The sequence below is a fragment of the Gobius niger genome (genome assembly GCF_951799975.1).
Source record: "Gobius niger genome assembly, chromosome: 4".
NCBI lineage: Eukaryota > Metazoa > Chordata > Actinopteri > Gobiiformes > Gobiidae > Gobius > Gobius niger.
In genome coordinates this window covers 14887822-14912619 of record NC_136855.1, presented here as the reverse complement: position 1 = coordinate 14912619, position 24798 = coordinate 14887822, and the positions used below count along the sequence as shown (strand labels likewise).

Here is a 24798-nt window from a genome sequence, read left to right as displayed (position 1 = left end):
CAGAGCCGAGTCGAGTGCTCAGAGAATTTAGAAAGCATTGATCTCACACCTGCGTTTTAATCTCAAAATATCCCTGCATCCGTTTGCGCTGCCTAATTCTAGCTCGGCAAATACTACGGAGTCACGAAGGGTTTACAGTGGCACACGCGCAAACGTCTCGGGCAGAGTTAAGCGAACAATCCCGCTCAAGATGTCTCATCATTGCAACCGCTTTTTGGTTTTTGAAGACGTGAATACAAATGTGCGATTTTCTCATTGTAATAAATGCAACTCCAGTCGCTTGCCTCTTTCTTTTTTTCTTATCTCCTTTTCCTTCGCAGCATTTCTGTCACACATCTCCATTGACAGTAGTAATAGCGTCAATCAGCTGTTATAGCTTTCATGTAGAAATCCAGCCTCTCCCTTTGACCTAAAACATAGGGCTGTGCAATTAATCGAAATTCGATTTGGATTATTACACTAAACGATTACAAAAATAGCTTGTTATTATTCAAAAAGACAATGACAAACAAACAATACGTAACAATTTCAAGAGTTACAATACATTTGACAAACTAACACCAAAAAAGGATTACAAAACAGCACACAACACAGTAGACGACAATCTTGACTACATACACCACTTCCAATTTTTTTTATTTTTTTCTATCTCAATGAGTTTTATCCTGGATAAATAAAGGACAAATAAAAAAATGTATATAGAAAAAAAGATTATTAAGCATGCCCTCCCACTTGTCCATCCAAACTTGCATTATTTCACGCCGCTGGGATTATTTTCCCTTCGCATTTGCGCGTGCCATGGCTCATGCGTTTGCCTGACATGAAAACAAACAGCGCTGTGTGATGATGTCATTAGGCCGCGCTGCTCAGTTTACTTGCGCAGGTGCGAGGGCTGGCCAGCAGGGGGCAGGTGTGAAACAGAGACCTCACCTCAATCAAGGCATACCTGAAATCAGTTCTACTTTTATGACTGTTCAGAAAACAGAAAACATTCAGCATTGTTTTTTTGTTTAATAAATGAACAAAATAAAGATATACTTTTTTTTTAGAAGGCAACAAATAATCGTGATTTCAATTATGACTAAAATAATCGAGCAGCCCTACTAAAACATGCATAATAGGCTAACTCTCCGGCGGCTAGGTAGTCCCAAACTAATTCACGTGTTCGAAACTGGCCCCTGGGTGGCTGCCTCTACTTGTGATACATTTCCCCAGTGCCGTTAAAAAAAACGGGAGCAATTTCTGAGGAAAATAAGTCTGGCATTCTTTATTCCTTGCTTCTGCTTATACCAATGTGCAAAACAACAACAACAAGCATGCATTATGAATGTACCTCCACCGTGAATCGCACCGCTGCCAAAAGGTTAATTTTACTGCTATGTTTTAGATCCCCAGGAAAGGCTGCACTCATGAGGTTCATCTGGAGTGCCCGCATACATATCCGCAAAGCCGTTTACGCGTGTCGAGAACAACAGGGAGTACCGCCTTTTAACAGTTGAAGTAAATAAATACCCTTTTCTGACTTTTTTTTCCCTCTCTCCCACCGCTTCCTTGACAGGGAATATGCAAAGAAAGCGTTACGGAGCAGAACAGGTTTGGCAGGTTTTGCTTTTCTTCCAGTTACTCCCCGTCACGCCGGTGCAAGCCTCGTTTCTCTATAATGTGGGTTACTACTGTGTTTACTGCAAGCAAAGTCAGTGTGTAAAATGTAAACATGAAATATGCAAACTCATCAAACTGCCTGGACGGACTCTCCCCCCCCCCCTCTCTCTCTCTTGTTTTCTCTCCGAGCCTTATTACGCACAAATGAGGCATTAAAGCCATATTCAAATCTATAGGTGAGGCTCACAGAGAACCGCCAAAAAGAAAAAAAAACTCCTATTGTCCGCTGTGACTGCAATGCAATCAAAGCAGTGATGTACGCCGAACAAAAGAACTGCAATAACAACTGAACCATTTATGACAGCTGTTGCTTACCAGGAAGACAATGTGTCTCTGTTCAATTCATCCCACTGTGCGCCAGAGAACGCTATCTCTGCTTTAATGTTTTGTATTCCTTCTGTGAGGTTGCACACACCTGCTCTTAAAGCCCGAGACTAATACACTGACATTTGGTTATGGGCCATTTTTCATCCACTGCTTGACAGAAGAGGTGCCTTTTAGCTTCTTATGTGTAGGTGGAGACTAACATTGTTTTGATGGATTATTTATTCTACTTTTTTTTTCCAGCTGTTTGGTGCCCAGGGAGCAAAAGGTTACCTCAGCATTATGGCGGATAAAGTTTGTATCACAGTGAGTTGGGCATATTAGGTGACCCATATCGCAAAAGATTTACATGTACATTATAACCACGTGGTAAAAGTGTGGTTAGCCGATATATCGGGCCAATATTTGTGTATTTTCAATATCCTACAACTTCCTAGGCCTGAAGGGAGCGGAATAACATCGCGGCGAAAATCGGTCACAAGTTTGTGCACCTATTTCATGTATTTTATGTTGTAGACTTTTTCTTATAATTTCAGAACCATAAGAGAAAAAGGAGATCTTTCTGAAGTGCCTACTTTCATACAAAGGATTACAGACGAGACATTTTTTAAATAATATTGAACAGAAATATCAGCAGTGCATATCAGCATCGGTCTTAGAAAAACCCACATTGGTCAAGATCTGTTAGATATATATTTCTATTTATAATGATAAATGTTACTGATACATTTAAATACTTAATAAATTACTTCAAGCCTATGTATCGTCTATCGGCCCACAAAAATCCATATCGGTCGGATCCTGGAAAAAACAACTTGTGAATTTTGTTACATGTAATGACAATAATGACATCACATTATTAAAGACCGTTATAGGATATTGCATTTTTCCCCTCATATGTCGGTTTAGTAAACTCAGTGCCACAAAACAGCTATGAGATCGTATCAAGCAACAATCCTTTGGCCTTCAACTATGTAAGGAAAACATGAAGGCACATTGAATTGTAGCACACTGCATAAATGACCCGGTTTAAAAAAGATCTCACAATATATTATGTAGAAAGATGTTTCTCTGATAGCGCGGGTCAACTGTAGAACATCAGTTAGTTATGAATGCATTTGAAGGCCACATGCTCTTGTTGCTTGAGTGCATCGCAAAAGCTCTCCCCACCAGGACCAAGGAGCAGCCCAATAACACCGTGATGAGTGGTTGTAATGGTGCTTGAAGAGAAGTAAGACGTATTTTTACTCGTTGCTTCCATAAACATGCCTTAATAATTATTCAGTGCGGCTAGCCCGACCGAAGGGATAATGTCAGAGATTTATGGCGGGGGAGCTAGGAGTGGGGTATTCTCATCAATCGTCCCCACTGCTGTGTGTTGCCATATGAGAGAAGATAGGCTTCACTGGCAGAATAAGGAACAGGGGTGAGCTGCCACACTGAGAGGGTAAAAAACTGTCCAGTAGGCCTGCAAAAAATATACGTAAAAAGCAATCAATTTGTTCCTCAAGGAAATTTACAACGAGAAACTCTTTTCGTTTCTCTGAAATTACTGCCGAAACAGTAAGTCATCAAGTTAAATATTTGTGTCTCTTGAAACGAGAGAGGGGAAGTGAGTAGTATACTGCAGTCGGAGCTAAAGTAATAGCCTTAGTGGAAGAAGTAATGGCAGTAGAGTATTTGCTGTAAAGTTTGTCGGGAAAGGATAACTTTCAAATAAAGCGGTCGAACAAACAATCCACACACATTCATCCCGCCCACATGGACTATTTAGGGCCACAAATTCACCAAACATTATCAACAGTATTTCTACCCTCACCCTTTAATAACCATGATTTGTCCATCCCCCTACAACCACTTGAAGGACACAAGAATGGACACCACCCTCCACTCAATAGAATTTAATAAAACTTTTGAGTCTTAAGGAAAATAAGCCTAATCCCTTTAAATCTCCCATAATGAGAGGAAGGAGGAAGCTAAAGACTGTGATTTTTACTCCTCCCCATCACCCCTTAAGATTTTCGGCTCTCTGACGGATTCCACTAGCTTAGCCGCAAATCGCCTCACTGCAGCGCGATACGCCTAGATCCGGCTAAGAATGGGGTGAACAAAAAACACCCCACCAACAGTAGCGCCTGACGCGAACCGCTAAGACAGACACAGACCTATCTGATTGGACGTATGAGCAATGCCTGTTGGAGAAGGCCAGATTGCTGCTTCTTCTCATTTCCACACCCACTACCAGAATGGATAATCGAAAAAAAAAAAAAAAAGAAGAAAAAAAAAAAAGCGACCATGAATCATGATGGAGAGCTGAGCAGAGCAGGAGGAGTTGAATGAGGCGCATGGGAAGATGAAAGCCTCAAAGACAAATGGTTTCTGTCCAAAGGCGCGCACCAACAGTTAAAAGGAACAAGAGCATTTGGCCACTGCTGCCGCTTCTGATGTGGTTCGTTTCAATCTCCAAGCTCAAATCATCCTATAGGCTCAAGGGTGCATTGATGTGGGGACGTAAAGGATCTTGTATGAACCAAGTAGTGCGAAATTTGATCAATACACATACAGTATAATCACTTTAACTTTTTTCCCTTCACTTTACCGGGAAAGTCCCATTGAGATTCATGTCGACACTGTGCCATTTTTTTTTTTTTTGCGTTTTTAGGATTTTCAGATCGTGAGCTGCACTCGTCTCCACTGTGCGATGGTTCAAAGAGAGAATCGTAGCTACGACCAAAGTTTATCATCATGAATATCAGGCTACAGGAGGCGAGTGTTTATCCGGGGTAATGCTGGCAGTGTTTATTTCCAAGTGTAGGGAAAGTCCTGGAAAATGCAGAGTCGGACCCGCTCATGACTGTTGCTTGTGACTCTGGCGGTGCGGTGTTGACGAGGCGCTTGACAAATTTCTCATTTGCAGCGAGGGGATGGCTCACTCTGAAACTAGCCTTCCATCTCATTTATTGGCGTATGAATGAGAGTGTGAATGGGTGACTGGGTCCTTGCTGTAAAACGCTTTAGTCCTAATGAAGGAAGACAAGTGCTATATGAAGCTATATGAATTAAACCTGCAAGACACACCATTCATTCATTCGTCGCCTCATCAACGGCAGCGCTCTTCAATCATCCAATCACAGACCGAGCTCAAGCCACACCCTTCACGTCCAGCCAAATCACCGCAGCGCTCGTCCCTGCTCCAGCCACTCTTCGCACCGGTTCTCCTTCTTAACCCCCCCAGGTCAATCACTCAGAGTTTCCCAGCCGTGCTATGACCCTCCTCCACCCCATTCACCGCCTGGCTTCACCCGACTCTGCTCGTCATCGACTGGTCACCCCGGGTCTCCTTCTACCACCACTAGTGTCCAGGGGCTAACGTTCATCAACACCGTGCAGCGCCTATCGTTCGTATCGATTTGCATTCATTCAATAAAACTTTCTTAATGCCTTGTCTGTCTCTGCGAGTCTTTTGAAACAAGTTGAGACCATTTACCATTCCAAAATATCAGACACTGCCTGACGTCGGTCGCATAGTTCGTCTTTGGTCTCACTGTACGACCTGTGACCTATGATTTTCCCCACGACGAGTGATCGTTCAGTGTACACTCGGCTTTCAACATTCACACACTCACACACACACTTTACTGGGAGTTAAGCAAACCTGTGCAACTCCAAATTTCATGCAATACGTTGAAGATCCAAGAACAAGTGTTACCAACAAGATAATGAGCAACAAGTGAAAAACAAAGATATTTTCAGACATTGGCCTAAACAACAAACAAACAGGCTGTGAGGAGGTGTGCACCGAGGGGCTTAGCCGAATATTAAGACTGGGCTCGCGCTGTTCCCGGGGAGTTCGCTCGAGTGACGCATGTTCATGTCTCCACGCTGGAACAAGGGGTTTAGACACTGCGCTAACCTCTATTAATCAGGTTTAAGCAGTCGCAGGGAGATCCAGCCACTGCACATCTCCTCCATATGTCTCCTGTTTCGACCGCACTGGTAGAATGACTGATTGCGGCGCCCCACACCAAATGCCTTTCGGATTTGGCAGATGTTTTTTGTTTGTAAACCCCCGCGCCGGTTAGTTCAATAATGTGATGTGAGAAATCGCACTTTATTGCCTATTAGTCTTGCGCTGCGCGTTCTGTGGGAAAGTCACATGCTCAGTGTTGTCTAAAGGTTGTGATAATTAATGGGTTGAAAATGGCATTTGTCAAGCATTCGAGTGAATCGCGCGGCGAATCAATGCAGGATTATTGCGTGATATTTGTAGCTGCTATCAATCACTTGTGCAGTATATGGAGTTTGGGGAAATCTGATGCTGCTCTTACCCTTTTACCCAGGTGGACATTTTAATACGTTCCTAAATGTTTTGGATTGTTAGCGCAACGACTACCGTATAACCGCTATTCATTGTTTTCTTTTCGGCAAAATGGCAGCCAGCCCATCTACAGAAGTCTGTGGCTGGCTAATCTTGGTCTGCATCGGCAACATATGCTCAGTTCACATTTGAATGGGCTCTAGAAGACTCAAATCTCTAAAGATCTTCCCTCAGCTTCCTTGTTCATTTGTTTCTTGGCTTTTAAAATTCTGGCAGAACTGCGTCTTTGTTTCTTTCTTTGTCGGATATAACGAGGGCTTTGCATTTCTTTTTTTCCGTATTTGTGTGCTGCCAGAAAGAAAACAAGAGAGTTGTCTCTCTCCAGAAAAATAATCATAATGCATTTCAGACAATTATTTAGCGAGCTTCTATTTGAAGAAAACAGCCCCAAAAAAAGAACTTCAAGGGTTCAAGTATTTATTTATTTCAGTTTCAGTGAATTACAAATTGGCACACGTTTTGACGTGAGCAAGAGAAAGTTCAGTGGAGTGGGAGGGACTTGCAGAATAATTAAAGTAATGGCAGCACCTTCTGATTTGGGATCTGGAGATCAGAAATATGGTATCATTGGCCATAAGGTTAGATCAAGGGGAAAGTTAGGATGGAGTTGTTTTTGCACACCCCTATAATTTACTATTTTAGATATAGACCAAGTCTATCTACATGAAATAGGAAACTCACTTCAGTTTCGAATTTGACCCCTATTGTGAACGTATGGGTTGTGATGCACATGAAGTAGTCTTGTTATTCCAATGCAAAACAGTGGCAGCTTTAGCAGTCGGGGAGCGTTCAATTTAAGCTCTTGGGAAGGAGACAAACAGCACTGAATATTCTCACAACTTCTGCAACCCTTTGAATCCAAATAGCCAGTACCCTATTACATGTGAAGAGACACAAGGGATTTGAATTAGTAGGCTTTTTTTTTGGCGAATGAACTCGGATTAAACCTGTCCTAAACTAGAAGTAGATTAGAACCATGGCTTTACCGGATCATCTTGCACTGGATAGTCAGTGAGCCGAGGGTAAAAGAGCCGCTTGTGGGTATAAAACTATGATGCCTTTAGTGTAGAACAACATGGACTTTTATGCCTAACCGTGAAGCCTGTATGTTCAAACGCTCCTCCTATTATTAAAAACATTGGATCCACCATCGAGGCCACGAGACGGCACAGACGAAGGTGCAAGTACAGAAAAAAACCCAGCCTATGAAAACGTCAGCTGTTACATGTCCATGAAATATGAATGGCGCTGAATAGATGCCCTTTCCCAACAAGCAGATAAAGGTTTATTGAAGGCCGCCGTTTGTGAGATAGAGGTTGCCATGGATACAAGTGTGAAAAGGGCATCTGATCCAGCCTCTGACCAGTCAATTACTCTTGGAATTGGAATTTGTGATGTCAAAGGCTCACTCGTGGGTTAAAATTAATTGCGGTGTGGGGGGGGGGGAGAAAATTCTCGGATTGCCGAAAGAAAGCACGCTTAAGATTAAACATGCCACGAGGGAAAATACGAATGTGAATATTTAAGATGGATTAGCGCATGAATATTTAGTGTGTTTGGTCTCTGCGTGTCTCAGCGCAGAAGAATGGGAAACTATCAAGTCTTCATTGCCTGTTATTTCAGAGAATTAACTGTGTAAACCCTGATACAATTATAGCAGGACAAATATGAAAGTCTTTGAGAAGAAACTAATTAGAAAACTAGTTATATTTTGGAATACAAGAAAAGTTATTGCGCTTGGTATGTTTAGAATGTATGTTGACAGGTATAATGAGGTTCTTCTGGGATAACGCGCATATTTATAAGCAGCCATGAATGCTCTAAATATGGGGCGAGGATATTACTGCGCACTTGAATGTAAATTGTGCTGTGCTTTTGCAATATAATTTTGAAAAACTGACTGGAAAGCGTCCATGTGGTTATGAATGGATCAAATTGAACTCAAATTGGATCTCAATGAACACGGTTGACTATGAACAAGGAAGTCGTATTTAAAGCGTGACCATTGGAGTATCAAATTAAACTCCGAGCATTTAACATCTAAATTCTTCGCATGGGAGTTTTCCATGCACATATCACACCTCTTAAGGGGCAATAGCAGCAGAGTAATGTTTACAAATGCTAATGCCCTAAGCTTAACCCTTTTTAGGGCACATAACATAAGTTTAGTTCCGTTTTAACATTTTTCAATATTTGTCATGTCAAAAGTTACCATATTTGGTTCCTTGACCTTGAAAAAATTACAAAGGTATGTATATAAAATAATACAAAAAGTACTTTCAGGTCTCGGGGGGGTGCTGGTATTCAGGAGACGTTGTGTTTTGTGATACTGATGTTGAAATTATCACACCTGGCAAGAGCTTTTGTAATGTGATTGTGCTTTATGTGCAGTGGGAAGGGTCAGTCACCTCTAATCTTGTTTTAATTTGTGTACAAATACAAAATGGTAAATGGTAAATGGTCTCAACTTATATAGCACTTTTCCACCTACAGTAGGCACTCAAAGCGCTTTACAGCAAGGATCCACTCACCCATTCATACTCTATCCATTCATACTAAAATGTTTAAAAATACAAATGTATTAAAAAAATAACCTTTGACAACATAAAAATATAGTCCAAGGGTGTATTGGGTCTTTTGTCATAAAACTACTGTAAGTATAAATAATAGGTACGACGGGCAAGTCCAAATATGGACAAAACAAATTAACTTTAGGTTTAAATGAACAGGGCGTATGATCAAATATGGTGCCTGCCTTTTACATGCTGGGATTTCACGTATTTCTAAAAAACCAACACATATATCATCACTTAGCACAATAATTCACCAATGAAATATGTGAGTCTCATCAGCTTACCAAGGTTAGTTTTCAAGTTATGTACAGAAATGTACCATACATTTAGCCTTACGCCGGTCTCTGCCAGTCAAATGCCACAGTGGTGGGATCTGTGATGTAGGGTGATCTCTTCTGATTGGCTGAGTGAGGACTACATGCTTCTTTACCTTGCTGATGTACAGCAGGGAGGCCATATGTAAAGTGTGCGGAAATTACAAAAAATAGTCACTTGCCCTATAAAGGGTTAACGTCCATTATGTCTACTTGTTGCTAGTATAACTTTCAAGGTTCATTTGGTCAGACACTAGGATTAGGTTTACAATCACTATAATATTCTGCACCAGTCACTTTTTTCCCACAAAATCTTTTTTTCACTATACAAGTTAAAAACCGGGTGCAGTCCTTTATGACAAATGCAGTGCCAAGCCCTATAAATAAATCAATTGCCTCTGAAGGGCATCCTGGTTAAATTATCTGCAAGACTAAGATTAATATCCCTGCACACTGTGTAGGCAACAGAAAACAGTTTGCATTTGCTGAAAACTACAAGAGAAATATGTATTCGTATAAAAAATGTAAGCGCTTGAGCAGTGATGTTCAAAGAGCCCTCTCACTAAGCATTATGTAGTAAAAAAATAAAAATAAAAAGGGTGATGCAATCTTTTGATCTCGAGATGCATTTCTGTGTTGGCTCTCCGGGAAAACCTCATATATTTAGGTTTGTGGGTTTTTTTTGGGGTTTTTTCTCCACACACTGGAGGACATTGTGGAGGAGTGGTGGCGATGTGGGATTTTTATATCACGGTACCGCAAATAACAGTCCATTTTTACTGTCCTCTGCTGCTGCCGGTGTCACACAGGCACACAACTCACGCTGTCTCCACTCACCGCAGCCACGTCCTTGTAGTATCACTGCCCTCCCTCCCTCTCTCTCTCCCGCCCGTCAAACTCCCTCTCCCCCTTTAAAGCGAGCCCTGGTTGTTAATTACACTCCCATTGTAGCTAATTAGAACGGGTCAGCTCGTACAGGCGACACTGTAACAGTCCTCCCCCGCCTCGCCTCTCACTCCAAGCCATTTTCTCATACATCATCTCTAAGGGACATCTCTTTGCGTGTGCAGGGTTGCCTGTCTGTCCACTCTCTCTGCTCGAAGGCATTGTGAAGCGTGTATTAATCAGCCGTTCAAAACTGGCAAAAAAACAAAACAAAAAAAACAAATTTGATATACTTATGTTTAATTAATATGTTGCCACCGATTTTGAGGAGCTAATTAATCAATTCGAAGGCTTGGTGTGGAGCTGTCCGGCTGATATGAGGCGGAGGGATGAAGCCAGAGATGAGGAAAGTAGATTAGTTGTGATTGTTTATTGAACATTTGGCAACAAATCTGTATAGAGGGAGATTGTCACGTCAAAACAAGACGAGTCACATGTGCCAGGCTGTTTCGCAGCAACACAAACGTGAGGTGACGTGTGATTTTGGTTTTAAGTACGGGGTGGCACAAGGGCCGGCTGAAAAATCGAGCACAATTTCCCTCTGTTTGTTATGGTGTGGTGGTGTAGATACAGAATCTTTTGGGTAACACAATATTCCACTCTTTTTAGCCATTTTCTGGTGGAATATGAACTTATATATCACATCCAAATAAAGTCAAGTCTAAATCGGGTCCATATGGATATTTTTTCACAGCAGATTGTTGAGTAGGAGTGTAAAAACGGCCGTCGTGGCTAGCGTTAGCATTAGCACGATGCTAAAATGAAGCATTCTGTTAGCATTCTCCGTTATTTATGTATTTATGGGCTGTTGAACCACTTTGCTCCTCTCCATGTCTTTGTATCTTTATTGGGTAGAAAACTATATCAATACTTCTGCATTTGTTAAAGTAGTTTTTGAATAATTACAAAAAGTTCAGATTTTTCTCCAAATTGTTTTCCCCCTTAACTGTTTTCAAACATGACCATATATGGGCGATTCCAGAGACGCCGTCTGTATCTATATTATCAGCATGGCACAATTGAATTAAACTGCTATGAAACAGCTAAGCCTATTGCAGTGGTATTATTGAGTACTTGCAGTGTGTTCCTTGAATATTATTTATTTTAGCAAAGATAACTAAAAAAACAATGACAAAATGGCAACTTTTACTTCTCCTGCTTCTGACTACTCTGCACTCCTCTGGCAGCTTGGCACACAGTACGCAAAAAGTAAAAAAAAAAAAAAAGAGAGAGAAAAATGATAAAGCATACATAAAGATTAAGTCTACAGAGAGAGATCCAATCCATAAGCCACAACCTAATGACTACAAAGACGCCGGACTAGAAAGGGGGGGTTAGGCATTGATTTGGACTGTAACTACAGGCTCAAAGGCTGGTTCACATTGTTTGAAGTGAGTGCATTACCTTCCGCCGATACCAGTCAGGACTTCCCCCAGAAGCGTTCGCACACAGGCCCACCGCAGCCAGCCAGACGGGCTGGTGTAACAGAGACAGCGGCTCGCGGAGTAGTTCCTTAGCAAATGCCAGTTTAAATACACATTACACTTAGAAGATAACCAGTGCTTTCTCTCGCACAGCTCTTCTAATGAGGATCCCAGCCCTGCAGCGGTTCAAAGCGCCTGACAGAAAGACCAGGTTTGCTCTGACAGTCTCCGCAATGGACTCTGGCGGCTGTGAACAGAGCAGTCATTGGCCAAGACAGGATGAATTTACAGTAACTTTTGTTGGGTTACTAAATAGGGAGGCGAGAGTCATGCCAAAGTCTAGTGCTACTCCGGTGCCTCTTCAAATATAGATGCATGACTTGTTCTGCAATCGCAAGGGCTGCTTTAGGGAAACAATTTAGTGAAATTATTAAGAAAATTAGTTAGCACTTCACTGGCCAACTGGTAAAATTTCAATAATGTACTGTTAAACATGAAACGAAATTCAGCTGCTACCTAAGTTTTACAAATCCTGCTTCTGCTATTACTGCTGTTAATAGAACTATCACCGCTATGACTAACACTATGAGAAAAAACACTTTTTTGAAAGATGAAGGAAGTAAATACTTGTTCTGTCTTTGTGGTTGTTAGCCGTTGTTTTGTTTGAGACTCCGGGAGCTTTAGTTCGCCGGCTCGTTATTCAGAAACACACACTAAACTGAGCAATCCTGACAGTTGCAGCCGCATTTGAGTGCATGTTAACAGAGCTAAATATATGCGTGCAAATTCCTTCTGAAACATCATGCCTCGTGTCCCTAATAGACCCTAGAGCTGCATAATACCTCACACAACTCCTCTTCAAAAACCCTAGCTATCATTTTTTAAAATCGGGTGTCAAGGAGAACTGTGGGATGGGAGCAGCGCTGTCGAACAGATATGCAGTAAAGTGAGAGGAAACGCTGCAAAAACAATCCTAGGGCAGTGACTAATGATACGCTCACATTTCCACTTTTCTGTCTGATAATATCGCACTGTATAAATAGGTGCCTTCATGCATTTGAGCGTGAACTCAAAATACACGAGGGCGATACCTGCATTAGGACACCACACTACAGGCACAACGTCGAGAATTTGTGTTCGTTATTTTCCGAAAGTGTAAGCTTTCATGCTTGCGGGACATTTCAACCAATCACCAAACTACAAGCATCAGCGTAATTCCAGGTGCTTTTATTGGTGAGAAACACCAATGCACCTTCACTGTGAGTAGGCCCACCTCTGATCTGACCCCGAACAGGATGTCACCAGCTTGTCTCCATGGAGATGTTTCTTTCTTTGCTTTGATTGCGCACTTTCTACACGAGATCCTCTACAATCTGTTTCGAATCCTCCACTGCCAAAGGTGCATCGTCCTCTCTTGCTGATAGCTAGGAGCACATTAAAGGTGCATTACGCGACTTCTTATGCTGAAAAATAAAGTTGATATTTGTGCGTATTTGACCTTATAGTGACCCAGCGGCTGTGTGAGTGGTCAGCATGGCGTCTTTACTTTCAATCACGGTGATCTCAACAATGCTCACTTGTTTTGTCTTGTTTTTTCTGGTGAGAGGGTCCATCAACAGTGAAAACCTCCCAAACAATTGCTTCTGGACCGTCTGCGAGACCATGCTGACCACCCGTGCAGCCGTTGGGTAACTACGAGGTCAAATACGCACAAGTATTAACTTTTTTTCCCCACCTAAAAAGTTGCATAATGCAGCTTTAAAGTACCCTATATGGCTTTAAACAAGAAGCTCGTCTATACAAATATTCTAGTGCTAGAAAAAACAAGTCGATGAATATATTTTGCACTGATATATTTAAAAAGTGTGCTTGTTCATTTGTTGTGTCTCTTTTAAGCCATGCGCGCTTTATTTAAAATAGAAGGGGCATTAAAGGTCAGCCTCTCTGTATAGTCACGATCAATAACAGTTTCATCTGCAGTAAATACTAAGAGAGGCTGTTTGCTTCTATTATCCATTTAATAAAGATGCTCTGAAGTTTTGGCTACACCTGCCTCCTCCTGGCTGCTCTCACACACCGGCCCCTCCCCTCTCAGCGCTGAGCCAGGACCCGGTGTTATTGGCTAAACACAGGCAGCTGCAGCCAGTTAACTGTCTAATCTTACATCAATCGATTCCACCCCCCCAATGCCCCACACCCCTTCAAAACGACCACGAGAGGAAGAAAAAAGTTGCAGTCTGTGGCTATGGGGGAGTGAGACTAAGCGCGGGGGCAGCGAAGAGTGACAAACGCACACTGGCAGGTTACAACCGTTTTACTTCCAAAGCCTGGCGTTCCCGGGCGCGGTCACCGTCTCGCGCTCCGAAGCATCAAAGGGATAATGATCGAAAGGAAACACACACAGAGGTGGGCAGAGGGGAGGCAGCGCTGAGCTGTAGTGGACCGGGCTAACAACACCCTCCTATTGACGGGCAGAAGTACAGCTGCAGCCCTAATTTAGACTCGGATTTCAGATCTTGAATGCATCTCAGCATCTATGGGCATTACGTGGGCTACTCCTAGGGCAGCGAAACAATGACATATTTTAGGCTTATTCAGTCATGCTTCGCCATCAAAACGGGCTTGAATACTGCAATGAAATCGTTAAATATCTCTGACACACAACCTGAAAAATGGCAGTAGAAAGAAACCTTCTTCAACCCATTTCCAAATTTAGGGTTGTGCACCAGACTCCTCGGCTGCTTCCTCCCGTCATGTGTGTCGCGTTCATAAATCTGATTGTGCAGGTCTCTCATGGACAATTAAATAGGAACATTTCCAAAATGAGAAACATATGGGGCTTTTTAATTGACCAATTTCTCTTGCCAACGTGCATGGCTTTTTCTCATCCTCAAACCCAGTGAAAAGGGGGAAGCAATGCTACTTAGCGAGACATGCATATTGCAGCACGGAACGTCATTGTCCTTGTGTTCAAAGCAAAACAGGCCTTCTGTTATCTGGATTAATAGCACCATTAAACAGAATCTACGCTTTGTGTAGTATGCCATTTCTGGATGCAACCACCGAGTTGCTTTCCCCCATAGAGGAACATGGACACTGGGGCGTATTTTTGTAGTCCTGAGTGAATATCCGTTTTGCCAAGCAGGTAATGGCCCACGCCGGGTACAAGACATGAATGGTTAAGCTGGGGTGTAAAATGTACCAAAGTGTCTCTCATTTGCCTTGATACACCCTAATACAACGCCTCCGCGGCGTGCTTCTTGACCTTGAACTAACGATGTTGGATGGCAGAGGCGGAAAGGGACTGCAAGAATTCACATCTGGGGAGTTATTGTTCTACACATGTCGCGTGTAATCTGCCTGGCCCGTAGCGGCTGGGATAATTATTCATATTTAATCACCGATGCTACCGAGTTACATCGCCTGCCGCTCACTAAGTTATTTTCCATGTCCCGTAATCAAAGTTTCAGAGATGGCTGCTCAGGAGAGGGGGACTAAAAGGAGAAGCTGAAGTAGTTGGGTTTATGAAAACATAATGGGCCTGTCTGCTTTGATAAACCGCGGACGTGTGTAGACTAGGCGCTCCCCTCACACCTAAAAAAAAAAACACACACACACACACACACACGCCAGCCAATAAACGACGAGGGGAACAAAGTAAGACAGAACAAAGTCGGAACCGGTTTAGATTGGGAGCGCTCATGCAAGTCAGGAGCGCTATACAAATAACTGCGGCACAAGGGAAATGAAGTGCTGCTCATTTTGGTCTGGGCGCTTTGCTTGCAAGGCGTCACTTCTTCATCACGCAGGCAAATTACAGGCAGCCGCGGCGGTGGTGGGGATGGTTAGCGCTGGCGCCTCAAGGCAAGGTCCCGGGTTCAAGTCCTCCTCTGTGATGAATTTGCATGGTTTTTGATGTGTTTGTATAAGCTCCCAGTCATGAAGGAGTCTAACATTGCAGAAAGGGGTGAAAGGAGAAAGAATGCGACAACCCAGCCCAGTCGATGACTTTAGAAACTTCTGCTACGACACAACTTGCCATCTCAACCCAAGTCGAGACCACAACATCAAGACTTTTCTTTTCCGCAGTGAGTCAGCAGAGAATCAAACTGTCAATGAAAAGTGACAAGAAGGGTCAAGAGTCTTGCTCAAGGATTCACTGGCATTAAGCGTTGACAGTGGCAGAGGTGATGAAGTTAAACATACAATGCACTGGGACTGGGACAAACCTCAATTCCAACCATATGTGATTGACAAGAAGCGCTCCGGGTGCCAATGGCCCGCTATTCTTTCCGGAGCCGGCGTTTTGTGCGCGAGACATCCCTCATTCATCACACAGTCACTTTGTAGACACATTCAGGGCTCACCTTGCTCCTGAGGCGGGGGCTTAACACCCGTGGACTTGAGCTTGAGTGCCTCCTTTGCTGACATATCGCAGCAGGACCCTTTGTTGGTGTCCTGGTCGCTGTCCGCCTGGTCGCTGTCGCCATGGCCACTGTCTCTGAGGCTGGCGCGCTCCGGGTCTTTAAATGTCGAACTACTAGACAAACAGAAGAGAGAGAGAAAACAACAAAAAAACGGAAAAGGAAAAGAGCATTAGTAGCGTCGACTGCTGAGAATTCTAAAAGCCTTCCTCGCCTTCGGAGACAAAATGAAACATTCATGAACATCTCCAAATGCTTGAATAAAACAAGAACAATTAGAATGAGATTATTTAGGATGTAATAAAATAATGCACCTGGGGGCCTGCTCTGTCGCTGAGTGCTGAGACAAAAAGCCGTTATTTAAACTAATGTTGACAATAGACTTACAGTGGTGACCAATTTAAATAGAAGAAAAAGCCTCTTTAAACACAGGTTTTTCTCCATTAAAGAACAGTTTACGGAGTTGGCTGTAATAGTTTCACGGTCTGTTACACGAAACTAAAAATGCAAATCTACAATTCAAGATAAATTTGTTTCGGACTGTAATTTGAAAGCTGACTTGAACGACACGTCTACAGTATTACAGTCTTTCCAGTATACTTTTGGTAAGACTTCAGAAGGTAAAGGCACGGCAGAGGCTAATCACTTATGTGGGTACTACCAGCCAGCACAATCACGGTAATTGGAAGAAAATGCACTTTGAAAACACTTGAAATACCTTTGGTTTCTAAAGCTATAGATACACACTGTAATCAAAAATGTGTGCTTTACGGCTTCCGACATTCTCTTACACTGTGAATATGTATTATTGATCTATGAGAAAAGAAATGTATGAAAAGCATTTTTACTTTTGAAACCAGAGTAGTTTTCGAAGTGGGCTGAGTGATTTTGTGCATATCCCAAGCACTGACAAAAGTATAGAGCACCGGGAAAAGCATCGGGCCAAAGAGCCACAGTAGCAGGGTTCAGAGTAGGGATGCACCAATCCGATACTGGAATCGGAGTCGATACTGGAAAAAAATACAATATCGTGCATCGGCTACAAATATCCGATAATGAACCGACGTACCAGGTTTAGCTCTCAAATTCAAATCGCTGATGTAGTTTTAACCTCTGCAAATGTATTTTTGATCGCCGCGCAAAATGTCGCGCTAGCAATAGCATGCTAAAGCTAGCAGGGGCTGGGACAGAAATACCTAAAAAAGCCTAATAAAATAAAATAACCACTGCTGAAGCCAAGTGTTTGTATTTTAGTTAAAGAAATAACTGATCTACCATATTTGTAATGATCAGATCACTTCATGTGAGTTGTTCATATTAAGAAGGATAATTAGTGTAGAAAAGTCCAGTGATCCTTGTTTAATGTCCGTCCATTAGTTTATCAATAGATATAATTGATAATTCATCTGTAACATCATGACAAATTAAACATGACTCTTTTTGATCTTAAAAGGACTATACAGAGTTTAAAAATGAAGTATTTTCATCCCCCTACATGTTCCAGCCATGTCTCAATGTGTAGAATGAGCTCAGACCTGTTCACCACAACTGCCTCTAAAATCCTGCACTGTCACTCAAAAAGGTGTTAATTCGGGTCCGAAGTGCCGTCATGCACGAGCTTAATATAGAAGGTGCAGTTACGCATAAGACCAGAGGTGGCAGTAGTGTGTATAAAATGACTAACTTGCATCTAGCCCCTTTTAAATTGGAGAAAAGAGTCAATTCAATTTTCCACTCAGAGAAACCAATTTTTAAGAAAGTCTCTTGGTATCGGTAAATATCGGATATCGGCAGATACTAAAACCCCAGTATCGGTATCGGTATCAAAAAAGGCTGGATCGGTGCATCTCTAGTTCAGAGCGCCTTCACTGTTCTGTCCTAATGACTGCAATTAAGTGAAAGTACCTGTACACAGTATAAAAGGATTGCATTATTGTATCGCACACGTTGCATGCATTGTCATTTGCGTATAATGAGCTAACCTCGCTAAGTAAATAAAACGCGTGCTCTTGATATTCTTTTGCTCCCGATTCACTCAATTAAAAGCGGTTCAGTTCGTGCTGTTCGAGGAGAGCACAGGGAGTTTACTGTAGGTAGGGAAAAACACACAAAAAAAGTGAGGTGTTGTGATGGTTATAGATCCCTCTTACCTTTGTACAAACTGTTGTCTGCTGCCCATATAATTAGGCTCAGAGGGGAAATTGTCCGTCTGTGGAGGAGGAGAGAACGGAAAATAAGTAAGTAGTCTGCTCAAAGGAAGCCCGTCCTGCTGAGAAACTGGATCTCCTGGTGGTGACATATGATTAATTATGTACAGACACAAAATCAAGTGCTGCTGAATGGATGGAGAGGGCAAAACAAAAAATAATGAGCTCTTCTTTTCTATATATATCCTTTTTTTTTCTTTTTTTTTTTCCCCACCACAAAATGCAGTTAATTAGGAGCTGAGCGGTGAGACGTGAGGCTTACTATTAACGTATCAGAGGAACAAGCTGTAGAGGCACAGCCGCTTTGATTAGAAGAGGTTATTTACACTAATGTAAATCAGGGACAAGCGAAACATCTTCAAAGTACAGAGTTGGTTGTGCAACAATTAATTAGGATTATGCTACTAAAATACAATACTATAGAACATGTGGACATAATTAGCAAATTGCTCAAAGTGTTGAATCAAAGAGCAAGGAGCAAAATGCACAGGTCCTCCTACCACACACGAAACATGAGAAATCAACAACACAGTATAAAAATAATGCTTTAATTTAGGAAATGAAACAGTGGTAGTGGTGCAAAAAAAAAAAAATCATGATTTTCCTACAGTTTAAAAATGTATTTAGTCTTTTTATATTGTCTGTACCTCTCTTTGTATTGCCTTGAAGAGGGACCTCAAGCTATCTGCTTCTTCGAAAGGTTCACACTCACACAGTGTGATTAGTTCATCAGTGTGTCACTCAAGCAGAGCATGACAGAGGCAGACCAAACAAAGGAGAGAGTAGCGATAAGTGTTTGTATTTAAAGGGACTATACAGAGTCCAGCCCAGACCTGGTCACCACAACTGCCTCTAACTGTCACAAAAGTTGTTAATTCGGGTCCTTAATATAGAAACGCAGTTACGCGTAAGACCTGAAGTGGCAGTAGTGAGTATAACATGGCCAGCTTGCATCTAGTCTCTTTAACAAAAAGTAGATCCAGACTCAGTTATCAGCTTATTGCCCAGTCCTAGCTATAGGTTATTATCTATTGAAAGATATAAATTGGAATACTGTTGACAAGGCAACGGTAGATATTTATTTGTTTTGAAAGCCAATAGTAGGCGCCCCATAGGCAGGACTATAATAACTCTTATAGATTTGGTGTTTGGACATAATTAACTTTATCATTGTATCTATAGAATTGATTCAGAATTCAAAAGTAATAAACCCAACAAATAATTCCTTCCATTAAATGGGCTTCAGCACAACAGTCTCAAATTATTGATACTCTACTATGGATTTCTGTGTAGTGCATGTGAGCCTCAAACAAGACCGGAGACAGAGCCAGACACGTAAACAGTGTGCTGTACATCCCTCTGACAACACATTATGTAATGGCAAACTGCTGTTCAACCTTTAAAGCACAAACGCTCCTCCTGCCCATAAGCAGCCACCACAGCGGAGCATTACAGACTGGATCAATCACTTGGGCCCTGGGAGGCAAAAAAAAAGAAAAAAAAGAAAGTTTCTCTCTAACTCAGTTTCTTGTTGATTATAGCCACGCACCACATATGAAGGTTTTTTTTTTTGTTTTTTTTTTCTTTTTAATCACATTCATTGCAACAAAAGGTCACCAAAGATCCCAAAGTGCTTTCTGGCATTTAGAGAAACACAGTGTCACCTCCCGCGTTTGCCTGAGTGCTAAAAAGTGCAGAAGCAAGTCAAATGCACAGGCGGAGAGGGAAATAAAAATGTGTCATATAACAGATAAGCGATGGGTAGAAGATCCTAAAGGAAAAATGTTATCTTCTAGGTGTTGTAAAGTTGTATAGGCTTACGCTAACCACAATAGGCACGTTATATATTGAAGTTTTTGACTATGCAAATTTCCGGATATGCAGGATTGAAGTTATTGTCGAGCATTTAGTCATGGTTTAGTTTTGGTGTAGTTCTGGTATAGTCCTGGCCAAGTCCTTGTTTAGTTTAGATTTGGTCCTTGTTAAGACCTGGTTTCGTTCGTATAAAGCATTGGTTAAATTCTGGTTCAGGGCTGGCTAATTTCCTCTTAGTTCACTGGAGTTCCGTTCTAGTGAAGCCCTGTTTTCCTCTTAGCAATGCTTGGGCTAGTTTATTCAAGTTGGTACTTGCAAAGGCAAATATTTACTTGGGGCTTGATGTGAAAAGTTTGGAACCCTCTGCACTTGCTGATAGCTTCCTGATTGCTAAAAAGTGCCGGAGCAAGTCAAATGCACAACCGTAATGGGAAATATCGAATGCATCAGAACGGGCTGCTGCTATTAGAGCCATGTGCTGCAGTAGATTCTAAGATGGATGGAAACAAATCCCTTCTAGAGAAATTGCTTTCATGGCGTGGACGAGGTATTCATCATGGTAACACAAATAATTACCTTATGTAGCGCACAACTCGGGCTCTAGAATTGATAGCGGCGAAATGTCATGTTTAGTGACTAATGTCTCCCAGCGCTGGGCCTTTTTCACATGCACAGCGTGACTCGGAGTCGATACAGTATTTCAATGTCATCCGCGCGCCGCAGTAGCTCAGTTTGAAAAAAGGCGGGTGCGTGAAGGTCGGACAGGCCACCTCAGTATGTTGACCTTCCGTGCTTTTGGCCAGCACCTTTTTCCGGCCCCCAATGCTCTATTTGCCGCAGCCTTCAGTAAGATTAAAAAGAAAACTCCCACAGAATGTATCAAAGGTAGGAATTTGACCATAGAAGCAGAGGAAGAATGGATGTTCGGAACTGTTTGGCATTGACAAAATAAAAGGCCGAAGTTTTTTTTTTTTTTTTCGTTTTTTTTTAAAGAGATGAGAGATGGAAATCTTTATATTGATGTGCCCCTTCTGTGCTGCTCTGACCAGGGCCATAGTTTTTCAATCAGTTCAACGCTGTCCTGGCAAGGACTGAAACGCTTTAGCATACCTGCTTTTTATTCATGCTGAAAATGGCAAAAAAAAAAAAAAAAAAAATGTTCTCACTTGTGTTAGAAACTCTGTAGCAGTCCATCTAACACACATATACAGACAGAAGCTTTGAAATATAATAACAAATCTCTGAATTTTTGCAAGTTTGGACAGTCACAGGACTTCTGTTTTTGGCTTATCGAAGGATGAGGGACCAAACCTTCACGTGCAAAGCGAGTACCGTGTGCAAAAGTGAATTAGCAGCAGAGTCATTTATGCATTTTTTACTCACGTAGCACTCTCTCGTTTGCATGTCAGATTTGGAGCCCTAAAACTGTAATACAGGAAACATTAAAAGTGTAAATTAAGTGCAACATGGCAACAAAATAGATTATTTTATTTTTCAGCTTGCATCTGCTATTTAGCACCTGCCTTGATAAAGTGGTTTGTGGATCATCTCTCTATAGCGATCAAGCTACATTGCCAATTCCTTTAAAAAAAAAAAGAAAAAAAAAAAAGCCTTGTGTTGTGAGCAATGGTATTTCTCAACATCACCTTACAGGCCAGACATTGCCTACCCCTTGCTTTATAATCGAGAGTAGATTGATTGCAGTGAAAACTTCGGATGACAAAAAGGCAAAAGAGAAAAGTAAAACATAAAAGCAGTCAAATATAGCTATATGGTCATGTAACACATCAGCAAAGTTATCATACTGATATTCAGGCCAATGAGCATATGTACAGTACTAGAGATGCTACCGATACCGACTGGTGGTTTGAGTATCTGCCGATATCCGATACTTACCGATGCCAAGAGACTTTCTTAAAAGTGTCGTTCTTGTGTCGACTCTTTTCCATTGTAAATAAAGTCATATTTTATTGTCAAGATGCTACAGATCAGTTCAATTATATCTATTGATAAACTCTTGGATAAATATTTAACAAGGATGATTTTTCTAGACTAATTATCCTTGAGTATATGACAGGCTTTAGGTTACATTAACATAGATAACTCACATGAAGTGATCTGATCATTACAAATATGTTAGATCAGTTATTTCTTAAACTAAAATCCAAACACTTGACTTCAGCGGTGGTTATTTTTTTGTATTAGCCTAATTTAGGTATTTCTATCATGGCATCAATTCTGACCCAGCCTTGATTAGTTTTTGTTAGCATTAGCATGCTACCGCTAGCTTTAGCATCCTATTGCTGAACGCAAAAATTTCCGTTTTCTACAGGATCTTCTTGCTTTACATTGACATACAGCATGCCCATATTCATATTAGATTTAGGTGGTAAAAGTTGTGTTTTTAAGGCATTGAGAGCCAAAACTGGTATCGGTTCAGTATCGGATATTTGTAGGCAATATCCGATACTGGTGCATATACAGTAGTAAAGCGCAACATTAGAACTGGAGCACAAGGAAGTGCGCAATCACTGAAATATCACCTTGAGAGATGCTACTTTTTTGCAATTATGAATGACTGAGTGACTTTTCGTACCAATATGCATAAAAGCACCATATAGTAAATGTTCCCTAACCGAAATGAAGATAAATATACATATGAGCTACATTTTTCCATGCCTGCCCATGGACACACGCTACATGGCCATAAAAAGCACATTACCTCAGCGTATAGACCCTTGTTTCCTGCCAATTAGAGTCTCCAGTCTGATCTTAAGCCTCCATCTCTTCCTGTCTGTTTATACTGGCCCAGCCTTTTACTACAACGGGCCACTTTCCAATTAATGGGTCGATAAAGGCCAGAGCAGCTCTCATTGTGCACACCCAATCCATACGACCACAATGAATACGAGATAATATAAGGGGCAATGATAAATACTGACCAGATAGTTTTACCATAATTACAGACTGCATTAGACGCTGGATAATTTTATTAAGTGTTATTGAGAACTGCAAGTTCCGTGTTTGCATTTCAGTTGTCTCAATTGGGAGCAGAGATAAGTTGTACAGCATTGACGGTAGTATTGAGCCATTTTTACACATATATTCCCTATACGCAAGATTGTTTTCAACTCAATCAAAAAGTCTCTGCGGGAAAGCCATGGTTATTTGCTGCCTCTTCACAGTAAAGATGCACGTTTTTATGTAATTTTCAACAATAAGGTTTTATTCTATGAATTGGTTGAAATGCGGGTATGGATTTATGTTTGTGCATTGGCCATTTAAAATCTCCTTTCATTCATCTTCTCTTTTTGCAACTATGGGCCTCAGGGGGAGCACACTATGCCGGTGGCCAATAGGACAACGTATGTTCCGTTGAAAAACGTGCCACCGGGAGAGGCTTGTCAACGGTGCAGTTACGCCTCCGTGCCCAGGTAGTTGCCAAGGCGATTGTTCAGAAGTGACGCCGAGGATGAAGATTTCAATGGATTTAGTGATTTGGAGCGAGATCGGGAGTTTGTTCTTTATGCTATAACAGTAAATAATAATGCATTGTTTTTATATAGCGCTTTTCTGGACACTCAAAGACGCTTTACATTGCACTATTTGTTCACTCCATACTCGGTGGTGGTAAGCTACTATTGTAGCCACAGCTGCCCTGGGTGTGCCATCGGCCCCTCCGACCACAACCAACCACTCACTCACACAAACATTACATTCGCTGGGCTTCCTGGTGTTCCCAAACGGTCTCACATCCAAGTCCTGCCAGGCCCTTCCCTGCTTAGCTTCCAAGGTCTGACGGGATCGGGCATGGCAAAGGCAATATGGCCACAAATTTGGTTATCTGAACGGTTTATATGACATTAACATACCAGACACCTACTTAGTTTGCTGTTTATGCTGTAGCTAATCATCAATGATTTAGCATAGTGTACGCCTATTCAGTCTGTTGTTTTTTCTTCATTCGTCAATTTTTGGCTGGTGCGACTTATACTCTGAAGCGACTTATAGGCCGGAAAATACGGTCATTCGAAAAAACAAGGTTTCTCACTCATTTTACATACAAGACTAATAGTTGGAAACAATGCAATTCATACATTCCTATCACAGACTCTCTTCAAATTAGGGTTGAACGATATTGAAGTAACTCACGATATGCGATACATCTGTGCAATAATGCGACAACAGTATCATTGCGATTTTTCACTAAACCATTTCAACACGATATGGCCCATTCTACACAGATCATCAGTAACTAGTTTTTCAGCATATTGTGTCAAAAGAAGACTTAAAGAAACACTACATCAGGACCAAAACAAGAATACAATTGAAGTTAGTAAATGTTTAACTAAAACAAAATTTCCACATGTATAAGTTCTGTTCATTGCTCTTTTTTTGGCTTTGTAAAAAGATGTGTCGATCTCAGTCCGATATCACCTAATCATCACCTAATATCGCAATGCAGTATTTTTTGAAGTATATTGTGCAGCCCTAATCCAAATGTTCACTCGGCATACAGTAGGTCAGCAACTTCACTTAGTAAAAGACCAACTGTATGCCACTGACAAAGAAAGATTTCAGTTTTAGTAGCTCTGTGAAGTAAGTGCTGTCCAGTTTGATGCTCTTACATGCGAATGTCAGACAAGGTTACTTTTATTTAGCGCTACACATATCCCCCCCTACAATGACGCGTTGTTGAGCAGTTTTGTATCACCGTGTTGTACACGGAGAG

At 41.6% G+C, this 24798-nt stretch overlaps 1 protein-coding gene across 4 annotated transcripts in view; it reads right to left on the bottom strand.

The window, feature by feature from the left end:
- Window positions 1–24798, bottom strand: part of pcdh17 (protocadherin 17) — an 83884-nt gene that overhangs the window by 34162 nt on the left and 24924 nt on the right. For 2 of the 4 annotated variants that reach the window (XM_079555652.1, XM_079555654.1), the window contains exons 3-4: window positions 18195–18253; window positions 15988–16160 (exon numbers count right to left, since the gene is read on the bottom strand). In XM_079555652.1, the coding sequence (XP_079411778.1) occupies window positions 15988–16160; window positions 18195–18253 (232 nt within the window). The remainder of the gene's footprint in view (window positions 1–15987; window positions 16161–18194; window positions 18254–24798) is intronic. The other 2 variants (XM_079555653.1, XM_079555655.1) reach the window with 1 other exon arrangement.